The sequence below is a fragment of the Phocoena sinus genome, chromosome 2, assembly GCF_008692025.1.
Source record: "Phocoena sinus isolate mPhoSin1 chromosome 2, mPhoSin1.pri, whole genome shotgun sequence".
In the NCBI taxonomy this organism is placed as follows: domain Eukaryota; kingdom Metazoa; phylum Chordata; class Mammalia; order Artiodactyla; family Phocoenidae; genus Phocoena; species Phocoena sinus.
In genome coordinates, this window is record NC_045764.1 from 44205143 (window position 1) to 44225042 (window position 19900).

Sequence of the window (19900 nt, forward strand, 5' to 3'; positions counted from 1 at the left end):
AGTTTCTTGGGTTTGTTTTTTCATGGTAGTACCATGCTCTTGAATTTAAGAACATTGTTTTGCCCAAATCAGTGTGGTATGAGAATTTTTTGGGTAAGGTTTTGTCAAGGTTATATAATGGGTTAAAGAATTTTGTGATAGTACGAAGAAAATTTGAGATTCTTGAATAAAAACTAGTTACATTAATTTTTGCCCTAATGCAACTGAACACTAGGGAGGCGCTCTTGAGTTGTACCCCTTTCTTCCAGTTGGGGTTGGAAAATTCCCCCTTAAACTTAGTCCTTAGATAATTTTTAGGCTTCCTAAAGAAGGCAAGACTTGAATTTAATTTATTAAGTTGAGGTTTTGCTTTTATTTAGAAACCATTTTACCCATGGTGGGGGGTAGTTTTTAAAAAGATTAATACTTAAGCTGAGCTTTGTATACTCTAAGAATTATCCCTCTTTCAAAATGGCTTGATAAAACACCACTTCCTGTCCAGAGAGGAAGTTATTTTAGCTCAAGGACTGAAATATTTAGCAGATCTTTAGACAAAAGGAACAAATTACATTTCTCTCTGGCTTAAAAAGGGTGCTTGAGCCAGAGGGGGTTAAGAAACCCTCCCCCCTCCCCCTGATGGGGTGGTCTGGAGGGGCAGGGAGAGGTGGGGGTAGGGGTCCTTAGGCTCCCTGGGATGGAGGATCTTTTTTTTTTTTTTTTTTTTTTTTTTTTTGGTGGAGATGAAGGGGTGGGTCTATGGTACATCACCTGAGTTGTGGGGTAAATGTAGAGAGTGTCAATCAAAGGCAGAGCTCTCAGAGCTGGGAAGGAGGCTCTAGATGGCGGCTGTGCCTTAGAGAGAGCGCGCTCTGCTCCCTGCCTTCGCCTCACTTTACGCAACTTTCCCTAACTTTCAGGCAGCCTCAGGGGGCCCCCGCAGCCCCCTGCCTGTCCTGGTGACTTACTGGGGTCGATTCGAACCTTTTTTAGGGAGAAAAGCAGCTTTTGGGAGCTTTCTTTTCGTGCCTTGTTGGAAAGAAGCAGCCGTACTGAGAGCCCAGGTCGTTGTTTTTTCCAGCTTAGAAGCCATGGCGCACCTCCATTTTTGTGCGCTCTCCTAATGAGGTTTTTTTTCTTCCGGACCCGTTTTAGGATTAATTGTTGCTGTATGTTTTTGACCAGTTAACATATTTGAGGATAATTTTATTTATTTTTTGTTTTTTAACGGAGAATTTTGTTTTTATTTTTAATTATTTGGATCTGATATTTTTCTACTACTAGATAGGACTCTTGCTTTGGACCTACTACATGGATCAGGTAAGTTCATGATCATTAGTGATAATTTAAAAGATTTATATGTTTATGTTTGCTTTATTTTCTGTAAATATGAGAAATTCCTGGATGACGCAATAAGATACAGAGATTGTTATTTGTATCCAGTGTGTTACTTTGAGAAACTTTCCTTATTGATAGTGATGATTCTCCCTGTTCGGTTTAGCCTGTTTTTATGTGTTTTTTTTTAAAGAAAAAATAGAAATATTTTGCTTTTTGGTGCTTAACCGCTGTTGTGTTATAACAATATCGTTACATCGTCAGGACTTTGTTCCTGATAATAAAAACCATCGATAGAAGCTGGGACCTTACCTTTCTTTCAACTTTTGACAGTAAATACCTGGGCACAGGACTTCAAAGCAAACACAGATTCCCCCTCCCCCTTAATATTTAAGAATTAAAAGATGATGAGAAATAAGGACAAAAGCCAAGAGGAGGACAGTTCGCTACACAGCAATGCATCGAGGTATGAGCTATCAACTTTCTTCCTTTTTTCTTTTTTTTTGGGGGAAACCTCAGCTTACATTGTTCACCTTGACAGACAAGGATAGCTATCTGTTTTATTTTAAGTATTTTACTAATTTGGATTCGTTTTTTAAAGCGTGACCTTGAGATTGCTAATATGCCACACCCTAATTTTTTGGTAGCAATTTATGAAAGTTAAGTTGTGACTTAAGGCCTCTTACAGCAGTCAAAAGGTAAGGTACCTTTATTCAAGGGGGCCTTTCCTGTAAACTACAGTTTTTTTGTCAATAAATTTCAGTTTTTAGGTTTTCGTGCTGTAGGAAAATGACCTTGTCGGTTTAGCCATTGCTGCATTGCACCATTTTACATACAAGGCAAATTTTTTCTTTGAAGAATCTAGGATACCCAAACTTGTAACTGAAGGCCATAGAGGAGCCTTGTGGTAGTAAATTATAGTAAATAGACATTTGAGAAAGTTATATGAATGAAAAAATGTACATTTTAAAATGAAATTGCAAAAAGGACCCTTTGACTGATGCCTCTCAGTTTATATTTTTATTTGACTCTGTATTTCTTTTGATACTCTTGACATTTTAGGAAATTTTGATAAGATTTATCAAAACCTTTACTCTCGATGATTACAGTTCCTGCATTTATGAGATCAGACCTGTGATCACAGAAATCTTGGAATACTATTAATATGCTTTTATTTTGTGTTTGCTGCTGATTGTAATTGTATGTTTTATATTTAAAATACTTTATGGTTTGCATTTGTATGCTTATATTCAGACAATGCTCTTTGGTTGGTGGATGTAGTATTTTATCCTTGCATTTTAGTTGTAGCTGCTTTAAATTTATTGATTTATTTCGACAGAGTCGCCTGGAATGCTTTATCTCCTGAAGCTTACAAATGTACTGTTTGTTCAAATCATGATTTGTTTCACATTTGTTGGAGTTCACCATATTAGTGACTAAGTAATAAAGTCTCTAAGATGTTTTCTTGTATGAAAAGCCTCTAAGATGTTTTGTATGATCTGTATATTAATTTTTTAAAGTATATATGAATGCATTTCTTGATGTGTGTTCTATGAATTGTCATGTTATAAATTTTAAATCATGCATTTAACAAGAATTTGATTGGTTATATGATTTTTTTCTCCCCAGCTTTGCTCTTTCTTTTATAATTTTATATAAACAATATACTTTATTATTAGGTTAGTGATTTGAAAGTTTTGAAAATGGTTTATTAATAATGTTAAATTTTTATGTTTTATAAGACTTAAAATATTTTGACCCTTGCTTTTAAAAATACCTTTCCAAATTCTTTTGCAAATTGAGTTGTCACATAGTTTGGATTGCTGTCTCTGGAATTGAATTGCCCATGTATACCTAGGTTAGATTTAGGACAGAAAACTTCTCTACTGATTCTAAACTGACTTTTCTGAAAAGTGATGGTGATTTGAACAAATAGGAATCCCCAGGTATCTTTGACAAATTATTAAAGATTCAATACCTAAAATTGGTACTCCCTTGAGTGTATGATTTGCATATCTCACATGGGTTTTGGCTTTCTCAGGCAAGGTTTGTGGTTAACATCATTGATCAGACTCTGCTTTCTAATTTAAAAAAATTAAGCGGTGTTGTTATTCTTTCCTTTAATGATACTCTGACCTGGAAAACTACATGGAAGTTGCCATGCATTTGTCTCCTGGTAATGAGGTTGCAGCTTAACTAGAGGCATGCACTGTACTTTTAAATGTCTTTTTTTGTCACGTATATTTTGATACATATACCTGATGAGTGTCAAAAAATATTTGAGAGACTCCTTGAAAAGAAGATGGAGTGTTAAATTACTTTTACCCTAAATTGCATACCTTAATACATGCACATAATTATGACATCACTTCCTTTTAAAATTGTAAAGCTATAGAATGTTAGTGGTGTTTCATTGTAGTAGATTGTTATTTTTAAGTGAGATAAAATTAAGGTGACTTATGGTAGCCAGAACTTGGTTCCTTAATCCATCAGAATTTCTCCATAAGGACCTAGTTTCTGTGGCATGAAGTCTATAGCGTTTAGGGAATACTACAGATACCCACTTATGCAGCCTGAGCCACAGGAGAGGAAGGGAGGAGTTTGCAGGTCAAGTAAACTTTTTGGTCTGAGATTTACTTTAGGACCTGAAAGAATTGAGTGTAAATTTAGGTATGGCTGGTATGCTCCTGTTTTTGGAAATAATGGCAATACTTAATAGTCATTTTGTAAGTTTGTTGTTCTTTTGAAGTTAATGCTTAAGTATAATGTTATACTTTGTATATCATGATTTTTGAAGGTTAAAAAGTTCACTTTCAAAAACATGATTTTAAAGATACTTGATATCTGTAAATTTTTAAATATTTGAAACAAAGTTTTTGTGATAGACATATATAGAAATGTATACCACACACTTATCTAAAATAATTTGCGGTTTGGGGTAACTTCAGTAATATCACAAAATGGAAAGAGAAGGAAATGGGAATGGAACTGCACACAAAGAGCTGTGTGTTCTAGGACGCTGCGTTTTCAATTTATCATAAGAACTGAAACAGTTTATTAAATTTATCTCCAAAACGTCTGCCTCTGAGCCAGATTTTATTTTGATAACCTGAGGTGCGGGCAAAATCTTTTTAATCAGCCTTTTAGTTGTTACTCTAAAAGGCTGGGGATGGTTAGAAGTTGGCATAATGCAGTTGCTTGTGGAGTGGAACAGGGAGTTTTTTTAAGTGGCAGCCATTTTATGATGCTGATAATTCTTAGGAATCGGGATTTTTTGAGAAGATTGAAAATAAAGCGAATTGAAACCTGAAATACCGAAGTATCTCCCCCCTCCCCCTTTTTTGTTCTTTGGTACTGAAATAAAGGGCAGCTGGGTAGTTAGCGCCGGCAGCAGCTTTCTGAGCCCCTGGCATCTTGGTGCATTTCCAGCTCAGTCACAAAATGGCTGTTCCTTTGTGCCGCAGCGCTGACAGACATACTGCATTGCACTGTGTACTCGCCAAACAGCAGGAAGTTGCCGTGCCGAGTTCAAAGGCCGGCCGGCGCCGGCGCCGACTGCTGATTGGCTGTGCGCGCGCTTGGTAACAGCGGGTCAACAGCGGCGGCCTGTGGGCAGGCTCCGCCCTGCGACGTCAGGCGCCTCGTCGCCGGGAGGGGCGAACGCAGTGACGTTAGGCTGCGTGCGCAGCCTACGTCGTTCCTTTTTGCCTAGGCAGTCGCACGCCAAGGGGCACGGGGTTGGGAGTGGGGGTGGGAACGGGGGTGGGGTGGGGTGGGGGGGGAGGGGAAGGGAAGGCTGTCTGGGACTTTCCGGTGGGCGCCCTCTCCTGCGCGATTTCGCCCCTGGCGGCGCCCTCCATCCAGCCCTGTGGCCGTCTCCACCCTGCAGCGTGTATTTTTTGCTCATCCCTAGGAATGGTTTTCCTCATTTAGGAGCGGCTTCTGCTTTTGGAGAAAGTAAAAGGCACTAATCGGAAACCTTCAAGTCGAAAACCTGCCAGTTTTTATCGTTTTCGCTTTCCTTTCTCATATCCTAGCGGGTCTTTTTTTTTTCTTTTTTGTGTTCACTGTGAAGAGATTAGTGAGTTTGTTACCATTGACCAAAAGCGTTTCACTATCAAGAGGAGATATTTTTATTTTAATTGAAACTTGTTAACGGTGTTACAGCTGTTTAATACATGGCTCATAAACAAAGGGAAGATTATTTGAACTTGTCCCCGTGCATTTTTACTTGGTACCAAACATTTTCTCAATTGGCATTTGATGGAGAAAAACTCAGGTCAGTATGTGCAAAATGATTTATTTTTAAGATTAACAACGGGATAGTTAAGTAGAAAACAGCTAGAGATTTTCACCTGACCAGTAACTACTAGGTTACTAATATTAGGTTAACTTAAACAACAATACAGCAATAGGCATCCATAACTGTGCAAACAAGTGTTAGAAAACAACTCTTCTTAAGTGTTAAAGCACTTGCTGAAGAATAGTGACTCCCAAAGCTTGGCCAGTAGTGGAATTACTTGGCAAAATCTTAGGAAACTTCTCAGATCCCCCATTCTGGAAATTTTAATTCAATCCTGGTAAACTTGTTAAAATGCTGTAATGATGCTCATGGTCTGCCTTGTTTGGAAACCCTTGCAAGGATTTCTGGTTAAAAAAAAATCATAGCTTACCAATGGTGACTGTAATTTGGTCACAAGTAATGAATTTAAGTAAGAAGGAAAGACTATATTGGTGTTTTCGTAATCGTACCCTGGTGAGAAGTTTTTTCTAAGCTTTTGGAGTGTTTTTAGCAATAACTGGAATGATCTGTCACATAGTTGGCAATAGTTCAGAAGTTTTTTATTGAGTAAAAGTATGGTACTTTGAAAGAGATGTTTACCTGGGCATATCGTGAGTTTCTGAATAAAGTTTATAGAAGATAAAATTAACTACATTATTAATTGGTTTTGTAGGTTCGCATAGTCTTGGTTCTTTACGAAGAATTCTTTGTGGAAACTTTAGGTGAAATTGGGTTTTCAGTTTTACAGACTCGTTCATCAAAGCTTCTGTAAGTGATTTTTAAAGTATATGCTCAAATATATATGATGAAATTTTTAACAGCCTTAGGGACAAATACTTAAGAATTTGATGATCATTAACATATTAGCAACTTCTGAAGGTGGATATAAAGCAAGAAGAAGAAAGGTTCTTTCTGTGTATTGAGATTGAATTCTGGTTAGTTGTATTAAAATTTTATTTGCTAAATATCCTAAATTAAAAGATAGAATTAAGTAACACTGCAATCGTGTTCCAGGATATGAACTGCTCTGTTGTAGATGTAATAAATATTGTTACTATGTGAGTTAAAATGAATATTATGATATAGCAGTATATCTGTGAATAGTTTGCATGCCACTTGGAGCCAATTAACTTTAAAGAACCAGAGTATTAGGTCTGTTCATTGAGCTTTCTATGGGTTTTCCTCCTGTGTGCAGAATGTAATGAAACGGCAAGAAAAGTGCTGATTAATCTTTCCTCTTTCTTTTGGATTCTTGTTTTGAAAACCTGCAGTTTCCAATTGATATTTGGCTCTTTGGAGAGTAACATCTTTTGTAAAGGTTAAGCGGTTGCAGGAAGGTGGGCAAACAGTATTTCATAAGAAGCTTTAGTCATAAAAAGTTTTAGCAAGTTGTTGTTTGAGAGATGAATCTGGAAGTTTAGTTGAATTTTACCTGACAGTATGTGAAACTCACAGATTTTATAATTGATTGGTTTACTTACCCCTTCCCATATACAGCAAACCCTGACAACTGTGAGAGATCCCTCCTACAACCACCTATTTTCAGACTCCTGTCATTCATTGCTTGTGACCAAATTACAGTCACCATAAAATGTGGCACAGTCAACTTGCTCCTGACATAAAAATTAAGTGACTGCTCTGTGTGACATTTGGTAAATTTATTCTGGGCATGAGCATCAGTTTTTTAAGGTCTTTTAGCTTTTTTGTTTGTTTTGAAAACCTTAGAACTCAGTTGACTTTCTTAAGGAGGGCGTTTTAGCGAAGAAACTGTTCTTTTTAATCACCCAAGAGTTATTTTGCATACATATAAAAACAACTGTGTTGGCCTACTTAGCTGGTGTTTGGTACTATAGCTGAATAATTCCCTCCTGCATTTCAACCTGATTGATTGGGCATTGAATTCAAATTCATACCTCACCAAAATTGCCTATTACTACTTCTTTGGAACTTCCGTGTTATTAGTATAAATCCAAACAACAGAAGTTGACACAATTCACCAAATGCCCAGGGTCTGTTTTATGTTTATTTTGTTTTCAGTAATTTAGCACAGTGTTGGAGCACATACTTTATATGTTATGACCTTACCCCTAATCAGTCTAAACTCATTGATAAGGGAAGTCTGGGGGCAGAGACCCTTTTATTAAAAGCTCTTCTACTGGGTGTATTGGAGGTGGGGGGACAAGGCTTTGGTGAAATAAATCATGGAGAATGTAGGTGTATGGAAGGCACTCATGCTGCATTTCAAAACAGTTCCAATTTAGCATCTTACTGTTAACATGTTTGGTTAAGTCTCTTTTTTTCTTCCAGTTTTATTGAGATATGATTGACATACAGCACTGTATACATTTAAGGTATGCAGCATAACGATTTGACGTACATACATCATGAAATGATGACCACAGTAAGTTTAGTGAACATGTATCATCTGGTAGATACAAAGTTAAAAAATTGTTTTCCTTGTGATGAGAACTTTCAGGATTTACTTTTTAAACAAATTTTCTATATAACATACAGCAGTGTTAATTATATTTATCGTGTTTTACCGTACATCCCTAGTACTTATTTGTCTTATACTGGAGGTTTGTACACCTTTTAGCTATCTTTATTCAATTCCCCCTCCCCACAGACCCCTCATTACCCCCCCATCCCCCAACCCTGTCTCTGGTCCACAAATCTGATCTCTCTTTCCGTAAGTTGGTTTGTTTTTGAAGTATAATTGACCTACAACATTTTGTTAACATGTTTGGCTAAGGTCACCATTTTTGTTATTTTAGTGATAGCTTCTGGAGAGTGATTACTCTGTGATTACTCTGATATTGATGGGGAGAGTGTTGGAGAAGAGCAGCACCTAAGGCATCATTCTAAAGATAGTCTTGATTTTATACTTAGGATCCAGTTCTGATGAGTTATTTTATAATTTGTCAAGTCTTTAACTGTTCCTTCCGTGCCGGGCAAGAGCTGTGTACAATGATGGGCACTAGTGCAGCATTTACTTTAGTACTGAAAACTTTTCTTCCCAATTTAGGCTAATGAAGTACACTGTTGGAATTCTCTCATTTCTGAAGTGTGGATATGGGACTTCCCTGGTGGTCCAGTGGCTAGGACTCCGAGTTTCCACTGCAGGGGGCTCGGGTTCGATCCCTGGTCGACAACTAAGATCCCGCATGCCGCGCGGCACCGCCAAAAAAAAAAGTGTGGATAATGACAGTCTTCACTGGGTTATGAAGATTAAATCACACAATGCCTATAAAGTATTTAGCAAAGAGAGACTGTTACACTGAAAGTACTCAGTAACTGCAAGCTGCTAGTAATATTTTATTCCTAATGCTTCATCTTTCTTTTTCTAAGTCCCTCTTTTTTTTTTTAATATAAATTTATTTATTTATTTTTGGCTGCATTGGGTCTTTTGTTGCTGTGCGCGGGCTTTCTCTAGTTGCGGTGAGCAGGGGCTACTCTTCGTTGTGGTGCTTGGGCCTCTCATTGCAGTGGTTTCTCTTGCTGTGGTGCATGGGCTCCAGGCACGCGGGCTTCAGCAGTTGTGGCTCACGGGCTTAGTTGCTCCGTGGCATGTGGGATCTTCCCGGACCAGGGCTCGAACCCGTGTCCCCCGCATTGGCAGGCAGATTCCTAACCACTGAGCCACCAGGGAAGTCCCTCTAAGTCCCTCTTTAAGAGCCAGGCTGCCCGTGAGGTTCTGTGGCTGGTGGCCTGGCCTCCCACAGGAGTCTGGTCTATTTAGGCAAGTTAGGAGAGAGGTTTGTTAAAATGAATGTAGGAGGCAGGTCCTCTTTTAGTTAGTTGAAACCTTGGGTGTATTTTGCAGTTAATCCTTTAATTGTTCTTATTTTTAAAATTTATCCCCCTGAGAAACCCAGCCTTTTGAAAGGAGCATATGACTTTCTGGAGTAGACCAGCTTGTGTGAGTCATAGCCCTCCTCTTGGCAGTCACTCTGAGTAGATGCCTTATCTCCTCCTTCTGGAGCTGGTAATTATTGCCCTGGTTTACCCTCTGCCTCATTTCCCTCTCAAGCTGTACAAGAGTGAATAATTAATACCAAGGTGCAGTGCTGTTTGGATATAAATGTAACTACAGTAATATTTACAACAAAATCTAACTGGCGGGACTTCCCTGGTGGCCCAGTGGTAAAGAATCTACCTTACAATGCAGGGGATGCAGGTTTGATCCCTGGGCAGGGAACTAAGATCCCACATGCTGCGGGGCTACTGAGCCCACACACCTCGACTAGAGCCAGCGTGCAGCAAACTACAGAGCCCACACGCTCTGGAACCCGCGTGCCACAGATAGAGGGAAGCTCGTGCACCACGACGAATATCCCGTGTGCTACAACCAAGACCCGACGGAGCTAAAAATAAATTAAATAAATAGATAAATAATAAATAAATCTTAAAAAAATCTAATTGGCTGTAGCTTGCTTTTACTAATCAGTCTTCACCATGGTGACATTTGATTTAACATAATGCCTAATGTCCAGTTTATTCTGTTAGACCTATAGTCTCATGATTTGGGTTTCCTCTGCTTTCTTCATTTCCTTTACTTTTGGTTTGAGTTGTTGAATTCTATTTTTTGTTTCTACCTCAGACCTTGGAGAGCTTCTAAAAATACCAATGTCCAGCCCAATCCCTGTGATTAATTTTTAAAAGCTCTCCATGTGTTTCCAATTTGCATGTGTTTCCATATGTTTGCATGTTTCCCCATGTGTTTCAAATATTCTGATGGAGCACTTGTTACATTTTTTTCTAATCCTTTGTCTCTCCATTCCTTGTCCTATTTTCTCAGTTCCCTTTTTAGGGCAGCTTGAATTTGGAGGTCTGGAAGCAATGGGGGATGGGGTGCTGATAAGGGGGAGTTGTATGCTTGATGGAAGAGGAAAAGTTTCCATTTCAGTGTCATGCCAGATCCTGCTGTAGCATACCTTTGAAATGTTTATACTGATGGGATTTTTTCGCCTCCAATTGCTTTAAATTCTAGTGCTATCTCTTCTTTACTGTGATTGTCTACTTGAACCCGTTTAGAGACCTCCAAAAGTTTGGATTCCAGAATTAACTTTGAACAGTTACATTCCATTCTGAATTCCTTTTCCCCATAGCTGATAAAGGTAACTTAGGGCTAGAGCAGTGGCCCTGGGTTGTGCTGTGAATCAGTTATTTAGAGTGATATTTGTCACCTGCTGGTGGGTTGTGAATTGTAACCAGCGTTAAAAACAGAATAAGAGAATAGAATATAAAAATAAGCCTCAGGGTATTGCGTTTGTATGAGTTATTTCTTAGTCCAGTCGTGGCTGGTAATCTTTCATTTGGATTTTGTCATGAAGGAAAATAACGTGTGGTGAATACCAGGGTAGATTTGCATTGTATTGAGTGTTCACTGTGTCAGGCACTGTTTCAAGGAGTTTTGAATGTATATTTTATTTAGTGTGAGGGTTAGTGTAGCAGAAATGATAGTGACCTCCTTCCACTAGCATTCCCAGGTTAACTGTCACAGAGCTTTCTTCTTTTGAACTTCTGTGGGTGGTCCTGCGTCCTGCTGAGCTCTTCTTATACTCATGTCCCGTTCCTTCAGTGGGGTTGTGTACTTAACGAGGATTTATAGTTACTTCTCCTGCCCGTTTATTCTGGTTCTGCTTTCAGTTGTGCAAACCAGTAGATGAAATGATCGTTGAGATTTTTCATTGAAAACTGCATTGATTGTTTTGGAGAGATTCAATAATTGCTAACAATAGTGCCTGCTATGAGCCTGCAACTTGTTCTAAGTCCTTGATATGTGTTACTTTGAGTTGTCCTCACATCAGGTCTGTGAGGTAGGTAGGATTATCCACCCGTCTTTTGTAGATGAGAAAACTGAGGCACAAGGGGGAATAAAGGGTAGATAGAACTGGATTGAGACACGGGCAGTTTGGCTCCAGGATTAGATAGGTAAGAGGAAACTATGTAGGTGATTGGGGAAAATAGTAAAACTGTAGACTAATTCTGTACTCTGTTTGTCTTAAAAAACTTTACATTTTTAAAGAAACCAAAAGCTGAAAATCACTGGTGTGATTTATGCCAGAGACAGATTGCTTTTCAAAAGGCGGTGATTTTACATGGAAAGATTCAAGTTAACTTGTATCCAGTGATTTCCCCTGGGGGTAGTTTGACAAACCGATGGGGGAGTAGTACGAGGAAAGGTGGTGGGTGGAGGGGTGCTGGAGACGAGAACCGGGCCCTCCTCTGGTTGGACAGACTCCAGCACCACACATGCACTTTGGATTTGGCCAGTTTGTAGAGACTGAGCTTTGCTTCTAATTTTTGTTTTTTGTTGTAGTAAACTTAATTCCAGCATAGGCTTTGCATCAGAATCACTTGTGAATTTAAAAAACCCGGGCCCATACCTGATTGGATTTGGGGGGTCTTGTAGTGGGAGGGGAGGGAGGGAAGAGGAGAGAGAGGAGGGGAGGGGAGGGGAGGGGGGAGATTGTCAGAAGGGCTCCAGGTGTGTCCATTGCAAAGCCAGCGTTGGGAACACTTGTCCTATAGACATGCCCTCTGGGGAAATGGTTCCTGAGTGTGGTGGCTGTCAAAAACTGTAATTAGAGGGCGCCTTCAGTTCCAGTTGATAATGCTGGTTGATTTGACATTAAAATGGAGGCAGTATACGGCTGGTAAGTTGTCATTTTGAGGGAAGGGGGTGATGGGTCAAATCCTTGCAGTGTTCCAGTTCCCTTGCTTGATTAAAAAGTTTGTTTCCTCTAAATTTAGCTTTATATAGGCATTTAAGTCCCCAGATTTACTTGCTAAGAATCACCTGAGGTGCTTGTTAAACATATTCCCAGGCTTCTTCCCTGGAAGTTTTGGGTTCAGTCATTCTGGGGTGGTGTCCAGGAGTCTGTATGTTGAGCAACAGCCTCCCTTGATTCTTGCACTGAGGCAGGTTTGGGAAATAAGGGCTAATGGAACGGGACTTTGGGTCTCTTTTCTCTTTCTTTTTAGCTGTAGAATCTTGGGCAGGAACCTCTGAGCTTGTTTCTCTATCTTTAAAATAGGAGTAAGGGTATATAGTATGTCTCTCTTGGGGAAGTTAGAATTAAGTAAAATACTGTTTTTATAACACTGGTTTTCAGCTTGGGGACACCAACTCCTCCCCCAGCAAGACTTTTGGCAGTGTCTGGAGGTATTTTGGGTTCAGGTCGGGGTGCTACTGGCATCTAGTGGGTAGAGGCCAGCAATGTTGCTCAACATCCTACAATACACAGGACAGACCCCTTATTCCCCCCGACAAAAAAACATAAATAATACTGAGTGTGAGAAACTGGTCTAAAACACTGAAGTGCTTGCCACAGTGAGTGTTGGCTGTTATTAAGAAAGTTGGGAGGCCTCACTTTTCCTTTTCTGTGGCCTGATTCAGGGACTTCACTTACTTCCAATGACGGTGTTGTCGAAGTTCCACATTTACTATTGAGGTTGGCAGCCAGGACTTTTAAATCTCCTTTGAGCTTTGGAGTTGCTAACTTATAAAAGTCTAAAACTGTAGCCTGAAAGTTGTTAATAAGGAAAGATAAGACTCAAAGGGCTGAAAGGAACTCCTGGTCAAATAAGTTCATCTAACCTCAGGGTTCTAAATGTATGTAAAAACATCAGTTGGTATGGTAGATTATAGGGAGAGTTCTTTCTGTAACTGCCTTTCACCGCATGAAGGGTTAGTCTTCCATGTTGTTACCCAAGTAGAAAGCTTGCCTCGCCTTTTATGTTAATCCTTAGTGCTCTGCCAGACCCAGATTGGGATAGGTATTTGCCAAATGAATGTTTAATTTGTACCTTACCCAGGCTTCTTGTTATAATTCACTTTTCCCTAATGATATGTATGCCTGGGTTCCATTTGTTTAATGCTTCCTAAACTATGTAGGACTACTCAAATGTTTACTGGTTATTGGGGAGCAGAGTAGCATAATAGAGATAAAGGTGACTTCTGCCTGGCACCAGTTGAAAATTTTAGAAATATGGTTATTAAAAGTAGATTTTTTTTTTCCTCCTTTATCATTGGGTTTCTTAATCTTGGGGTGGGGTGGGCTGGTTTACTGATGGGACTGAATTAACCCTTTATCTTCTGAAACTACACAGCATTTTTGTGTGTATTTTGTCTCTTACATATATGTACCTTTTTCTGAAAAGAGGATCCTTAGTGTTTCCAGTGTTAAAGTGAGTTCCAGAAGAATTGCCAAATCCTAGGAAGGTCTACTCCGGAATACTGATCAGTTCTTCAATGTTAGAAACAGCTCTTTTTTGAGAAATTAAGAAAAATTCAGGGAAGTTCAAAGAATAAAATTAAAAGTTTTCAACAGGTTAGATATAGTTAAAATCCTATTCACCCCTTTTCCCTAGTCACTTTCATGAACTTGGCATATAAAAACCTTGGCATTTTTAAAACGCACATGGTTCATGTAATATATTTTGTGTTTAAGAAAATACAATAGTTTTGAAATTGTCATATTGATATTTATAGATCTGATTCATCCCTAGTCTTAACTGTTGTAGTTAATTGCATGGTATGAATGTTTCACATTTTATTTTTGTATTTTCATACATGAACATTTAGGTTATTTCCTTTTTTTTATCTTATGAGCAGAGCTCTGAACATTTTTATACTTATCATCTCCTGCACACATTTGATAATTTGTTCAGGTTATATACCCACTGATTAACTCACACGATTCATGCATATTTCTAGGGTAATATGCCAAATAGCTTTCCAAAGCTTCTACTTTTTCAGTGATGGTATATGAGTACTATTTTCCCTACTTTCTCATCATACTTTAATGTTAACCAGACTTTAATTTCTGCCAAGCAGATTAATGTAAAATAATATGTTGTAAATACACTTCCCAAATTACCAGTGAGTTTTAATTACCTTTTTATATGTTTATGGGCTATTGCAGTTTGGGTTTTGTAATTGTCCATTTCCTTTGCCTAGTTTTTTATTGGATTTTTCTTTGCTATGTAATTCTTCATATGTTGTATGTATAAATCCTTTGTTGTGTATACATTGAACTTTCTTTTCTCAGTCTCTTGATTGTCATTGAAACTGGTTTATAATGTAGCTTATTCTTAAGAATCATAGGACCTGAACTAGAGGTGGAGGAGATCTTAAAGATACTGTTCAGTTTATTTAAGGAGCTACATCCAGTATTTTTTTCATCAGTAAGAAACTCGTGACTTAATCTTCGCCTTTCTGTCCTCTTATGACACATAGAAGTGACTTGTCCTGCGCCACCCTTGGAATGATTCTGGCCTTAATCTCTTGTTGGGTGGCTTAATAATCTGTTTAACTGATTAAGACAGGGACAGCAACACTACTTAGAGGTTAATAGTAGTGTGGATTTCATAATTCAGGCTGTGGGGCTGGGGGGTGACATACACACACTTGGGCTAGGCCTCTTATGTAAAATGAAGAGAAGGGTTAGAGGAGAATGTTTGCAAATGGCACAGAAGTGCTCCACAAATGTTAGCTGTTTTAATATTGATCGAACATAGTCCGGAGATAAACTTTATGGAATTCCAGTGTAGATGGCTTTGCGGTTTTACCAGATTTTGCTTTCACCACCACCACCAACAAAAAATACAGCTCTGCCAAGCAGTTCGGCCATTTTGTACGTTTAGGAAAATAAACAGTACCCAGTAAGTGCTGAAATGGCAGCTCTTGGGCCGAGAACCCGCAGGCTTGCTCTGTAGCGAAGTGTTGCTGTGCTGCCCTCTTGTGGTTATCTGGGAAGCGGTGATTAAAAATTAAAAATGGAACAATAGCTATTAATGCTGCTTGCTTTCAGAGTCCAGTTGTAAGAGACACTTAATCACTCCATTTTTGCCAGCTTCAAAAAGGATTTTGAACAGATGTCAAGTCTTTTTTATCAGTGAGTGAAAAGAAGTAAGCTTTTTTTAAAATAAGCATTTTTCTATTGGAATTGAAAAACTCCCAATTTTGACTTGTCCCTTTTATTTATTTTTGCATTGTATTTCCCTTGTGATGATTGTTCAATCAAATTATAAAACTTGTTTGCAACTTAGGTTTTGAGTAATTTTTAGGTAAACTTATTTTTCATGAGGATTCTGTATTTATGGTGGTTAATCATTCCTGGAAATTCCATTTTTAATTGCCTTATAACGGTTAATGCCATTGGAAATCAGGTAATTTTATTACTTTAGGTGAAAGCTTAGCTGAAGGACTACTCACCCACTAACTTGATTTGTTCCTTTTTTCAGTCCTGTGGACATCCCACATCTCCTACTCTAAATCAACATTACAAGCTACAACTTAATATTGATAGTCTTTAGTATTATCATTCAGCATTAATAGTGAATCTGCATAATATTTCAGGAAATATCCTGCCTTTGGAATGAATAATTAGACCGTCAGTGCCTTAAATGTGAAGGTATTTATAGTTTTTTCCTAAATATTATTTTTCTCTTTGAACATTTAGAAACTTGTCCTCCTAGGAGAAGTATGCAAATTAATTCACTTATGCCTTAATATTAGGCTTATTTTTAAAAATGTTTTTTCCCCCGAATATTATTTTAGGTCTCTTAAATCTGACTTGTTTTAGAAATGATGGGGAAAAAAAAAAAAAAAACACTTGGTCTCACCCTCATTCATATCTTTAGCTCATTTTGTATAGGATTGGGGATACTTAACATCCCTTGCCTTGAATTTGACTCTTTTGGTTGGATTTTTTATGAACCATTTGAAACATTAAAAAGATACTTACATAACAAATGACTATGAACTCAACCACTCAGCCTCAGTCATAAAACCCACCAATATCATTTTTTTTTTTCCTTTGGTCTGCGTCAGCTCTTAGTTGAGGCGTGCAGGATCTTTATTCGTTGCGGCACAGGCTCTTCCTTGTGCGCGGGCTTCTCTCTAGTGTGGCGTGCGGATTTTCTCTCTCTAGTTGTGGCGCGTGGGCTCTAGTTCGCGGCACGCGCTTAGTTGCCCTGTGGCATGTGGGATCTTAGTTCCCACGGACCAGGGATCAAACCCGCGTCCCCTGCATTGGAAGGTGGATTCTTTACCACTGGACGACCAGGGAAGTCCCCCACCAATATCATTTTCTGATTACATCTGCCTCCCTCAACCCCCAGAGGTAAATACAATTGTAAACTTGATGTTTATCTTTTCTTGGGTTTGACTTTCAGAGTTACTAATTTTTTTTTTTTAATTGCACCAGTAAGTAGTTCATGGAATCCACTAGGTACTCAAATAACCCATCCCACAGAGTAAACCACTGTTAGCAATTTGGTGATTAAAATGTATTTATACACATAGATGTGTTTTTTACCTAAAAGGTGTTATATGTATTTTTATGTTTCCAGGGGTCACTTTCCTACACAAACACAAATACAGAGCTGCACATGAAGGCATATATACAAAGATATTATAGTTTTATTGGTTATAGTGAACAATTTGGAAATCTAAATACTCAGAAATACAGAGATAGGAAGTGTATCACGGATATTTGTTGCTGGTTGGTTAAGAGAACAGTTTAAAAATAACCTAAATGTTCCATTAATAAGGGGACAGTTTAAATAAATGTAGTGTATTCACCCTATGAGGCAGTTCAAAGAGAATGAGATATTCATATACACACATATACCCTGATGTGGGAATTGGCATTGGATGTTTACATCACATTTGCAATGATTTATGTCACAGGTTAAAAGAGGGCACAGGCCTGAGATGATCTGGGACGGAGACCCAAGCCATGGAGGCCAGAGCCTACACCTTTTAACTGTACTTCCTCTTTTATCCTCTTGCCTGGTGACCACCTTCTGAGTGGTCACAGGTGGAGAATAAGTGACTTAAGATGCCTTAGTCAGCTGGACTAGTCAGCTTTCCTGTGCAAAGGACCAAGGAGTCAGTAAGTATAATGAGGCCTTGTAGGTACTCAGTCGCTGTTACAGGGTTGCCTGACTGGGTTTGGATGTTGTGTAACAGGGGTAAGGTTTATTTTCTGAGTCTCTAAGGCTTTGAACTCTTGTGGTAAATTAGAATATGAGCTTTTTAGAGCCACACTTGAGGTGGAATTCCTGCTCCCCTCCCCGATTTCCCCAGCACTTTCTAGTTTTGTCATTGACCAGGTTATTTAAAACTTCTCAATTTTTTCATCCTTCACATGGGAATAATAGTGTCTAAAAGCGTCGTTCTGGGAAATAAGCAAAGTGAACATGTAACGTACGCAGCGTATTGCCTGGCACCTGTTAGATGATAGGCAATTAATAAATGGTCTTCCCCTTCTGCTCCCCTTCCAAGGTGGACGCCCTCCCCCTCCTTTTATTCTCATTGCTTTCTCATCTTAACTAAAGTCCCCTCAACTGCGTTGTGCTTGCTGTGGATCACACTGGATGTTCCCAGTGTACTCTCCTGTTCATTCTGTGGACATGTTTTTCAAGTGATAGATAGTGCCTCATTTCTAGTTTGGAAGGGAGTGGTGGTAAATAACAAAAATACAAAGCCTCTCTCTCTCTTTCTTTCTTTTTTTTTTTGAGCCTTTCTGGCTTCGTGCCGTGTGTCTTTTATCTCCTGGTTGCTAAACTTGGGGTCCTTTCTGCTGATGTTACTCTAGGTTGTGGGTTGCTGCTTGCCTCCTCCTCTGCTCTGCCTCTCCTAAATGAAAAGATAGTTTTTAAGTGGAAGAGTTGAGTGAGCTGTACACTTTTTTTCCTGTAGAGTCCACCAACTTTAGTCTTTTTGCTTTAGAGTATCCTCATTCCTACCAGCATGCCCATGAATTACTTTTTAACTATTGGAGAACAGGGGGTGGTGGTATATTGCCTTCAATCTTCCCTGGCCGCCTTTTTGTGTGTGTGTGTGTGTGTGTGTGTGTGTGTGTGTGTGTGGCTTCTGCTTTCATCTACCTACTTACCATTGCTCTTTCCTGGGAGGGGTTTGGAATGGGGATGTGTGGAAGCCAATGGCAGTCTTCATTGGGTTAGGCTCTTTGTTTATTCTTTTCTGTTAAGTCTACCAGGTCTGGGACTCACTGCAGGAGATTTCAAGGCAGGAGTTCTGGTTTGGGGTTCATGTGTATGTTTTAATTTGCACCTATTTTTGAGAACCACTGATTGGATAATTGCAACCAGATTGCATTTTTATTCTTTGGGTGACTGCCTTGGTTTTGTTTTGTTCTGCGTTGGTTGCTTTTTTGTTTGTTCGTTCATTTCATTTTGGTTTGGTTTTGTCTCCCTCTTAAGGAGGGAGGGACTGATGATGAATAAATAAGACTTAGTGGATTCAGGCAGATGGACCTGGTTTCAAATTCTACCTGTGTCATCTTGGGAGAGTTATTTAACTACTTCTGAGCTTCAGTTTTTCCTCATCTGAATGAAGGACAAAATAATATCCCCCTTTTAATTTTTTTTTAAAAAAGCTAATCTATATAAATTAGGTGGCATATGGCATCATGTGCATACTCAGGAAATGGTAGCTATTAGGGATGTTGAGAATGGGACTAATGACATTGTTTGCAAATAAGACTATAAAAGTGAATTAGAAAATTTTGATCTTGTATTACCAAATTACTATCTGCTGTCATATTAACACTAGGATTTTTATTTTAAAACAGATTTATGTGGCAGTTCTTAAATATTTAATTTTTTTTTTTTTTTTTTTAATTAAGTCATTCAGCATCTGAAGAAGCTTCGGGTTCAGACTCAGGCAGCCAGTCGGAGAGTGAGCAGGGCAGCGATCCAGGAAGTGGACATGGCAGCGAGTCAAACAGTAGTTCTGAATCTTCGGAGAGTCAGTCAGAATCTGAAAGTGAATCGGGAGGTTCCAAATCCCAGCCAGTTCTTCCAGAAGCCAAAGAGAAGCCAGCCTCTAAGAAGGAACGGATAGCTGATGTGAAGAAGGTATCGGCTTTGCTGTACAGTACAAACGTGCTGTGAGCTAGGACCAGCTAGCAGACCTTTGTTTCCCACGGAAAACTCCTTAGTGTATCTTGATAATGAAAACTCATCTACAGCCACCTTTTCTAATAATATACTGTCTGTGGGTCTCAACGGGGAATGCTTTCTGCTCTACTCGTTAGACACAGGGCTATAAGGAAAATAATTACATAAACCATCAAATTATAGGGCAGAAAGACCAATTTTTGTTATTTTGGTTTTTAACATTTAAAAAAGGTGGTTAAAAAATATATTTTTTAATACAGCACTGAATTATACTAGAGAAAGTCATTCACAGATGATTGTGGAATGCAGTTGTAGTGTGATGGATAATCCCAATTCAAGAATAAGGGTAGTTTTTGTTCTATTGAAGAA

At 38.8% G+C, this 19900-nt stretch overlaps 1 protein-coding gene across 6 annotated transcripts in view; it reads left to right on the plus strand.

The window, feature by feature from the left end:
• The first annotated feature begins 705 nt into the window (after window positions 1-705).
• Window positions 706-19900, plus strand: part of CHD2 (chromodomain helicase DNA binding protein 2) — a 128494-nt gene continuing 109299 nt past the window's right edge. For 4 of the 6 annotated variants that reach the window (XM_032621111.1, XM_032621114.1, XM_032621113.1 and 1 more), the window contains exons 1-2: window positions 5108-5590; window positions 19258-19489. In XM_032621111.1, the coding sequence (XP_032477002.1) occupies window positions 5490-5590; window positions 19258-19489 (333 nt within the window). In that variant the 5' untranslated portion in view covers window positions 5108-5489. Of the gene's footprint in view, window positions 1297-1644; window positions 1778-5107; window positions 5591-19257; window positions 19490-19900 lie in introns of those variants that run through there. The other 2 variants (XM_032621112.1, XM_032621115.1) reach the window with 2 other exon arrangements.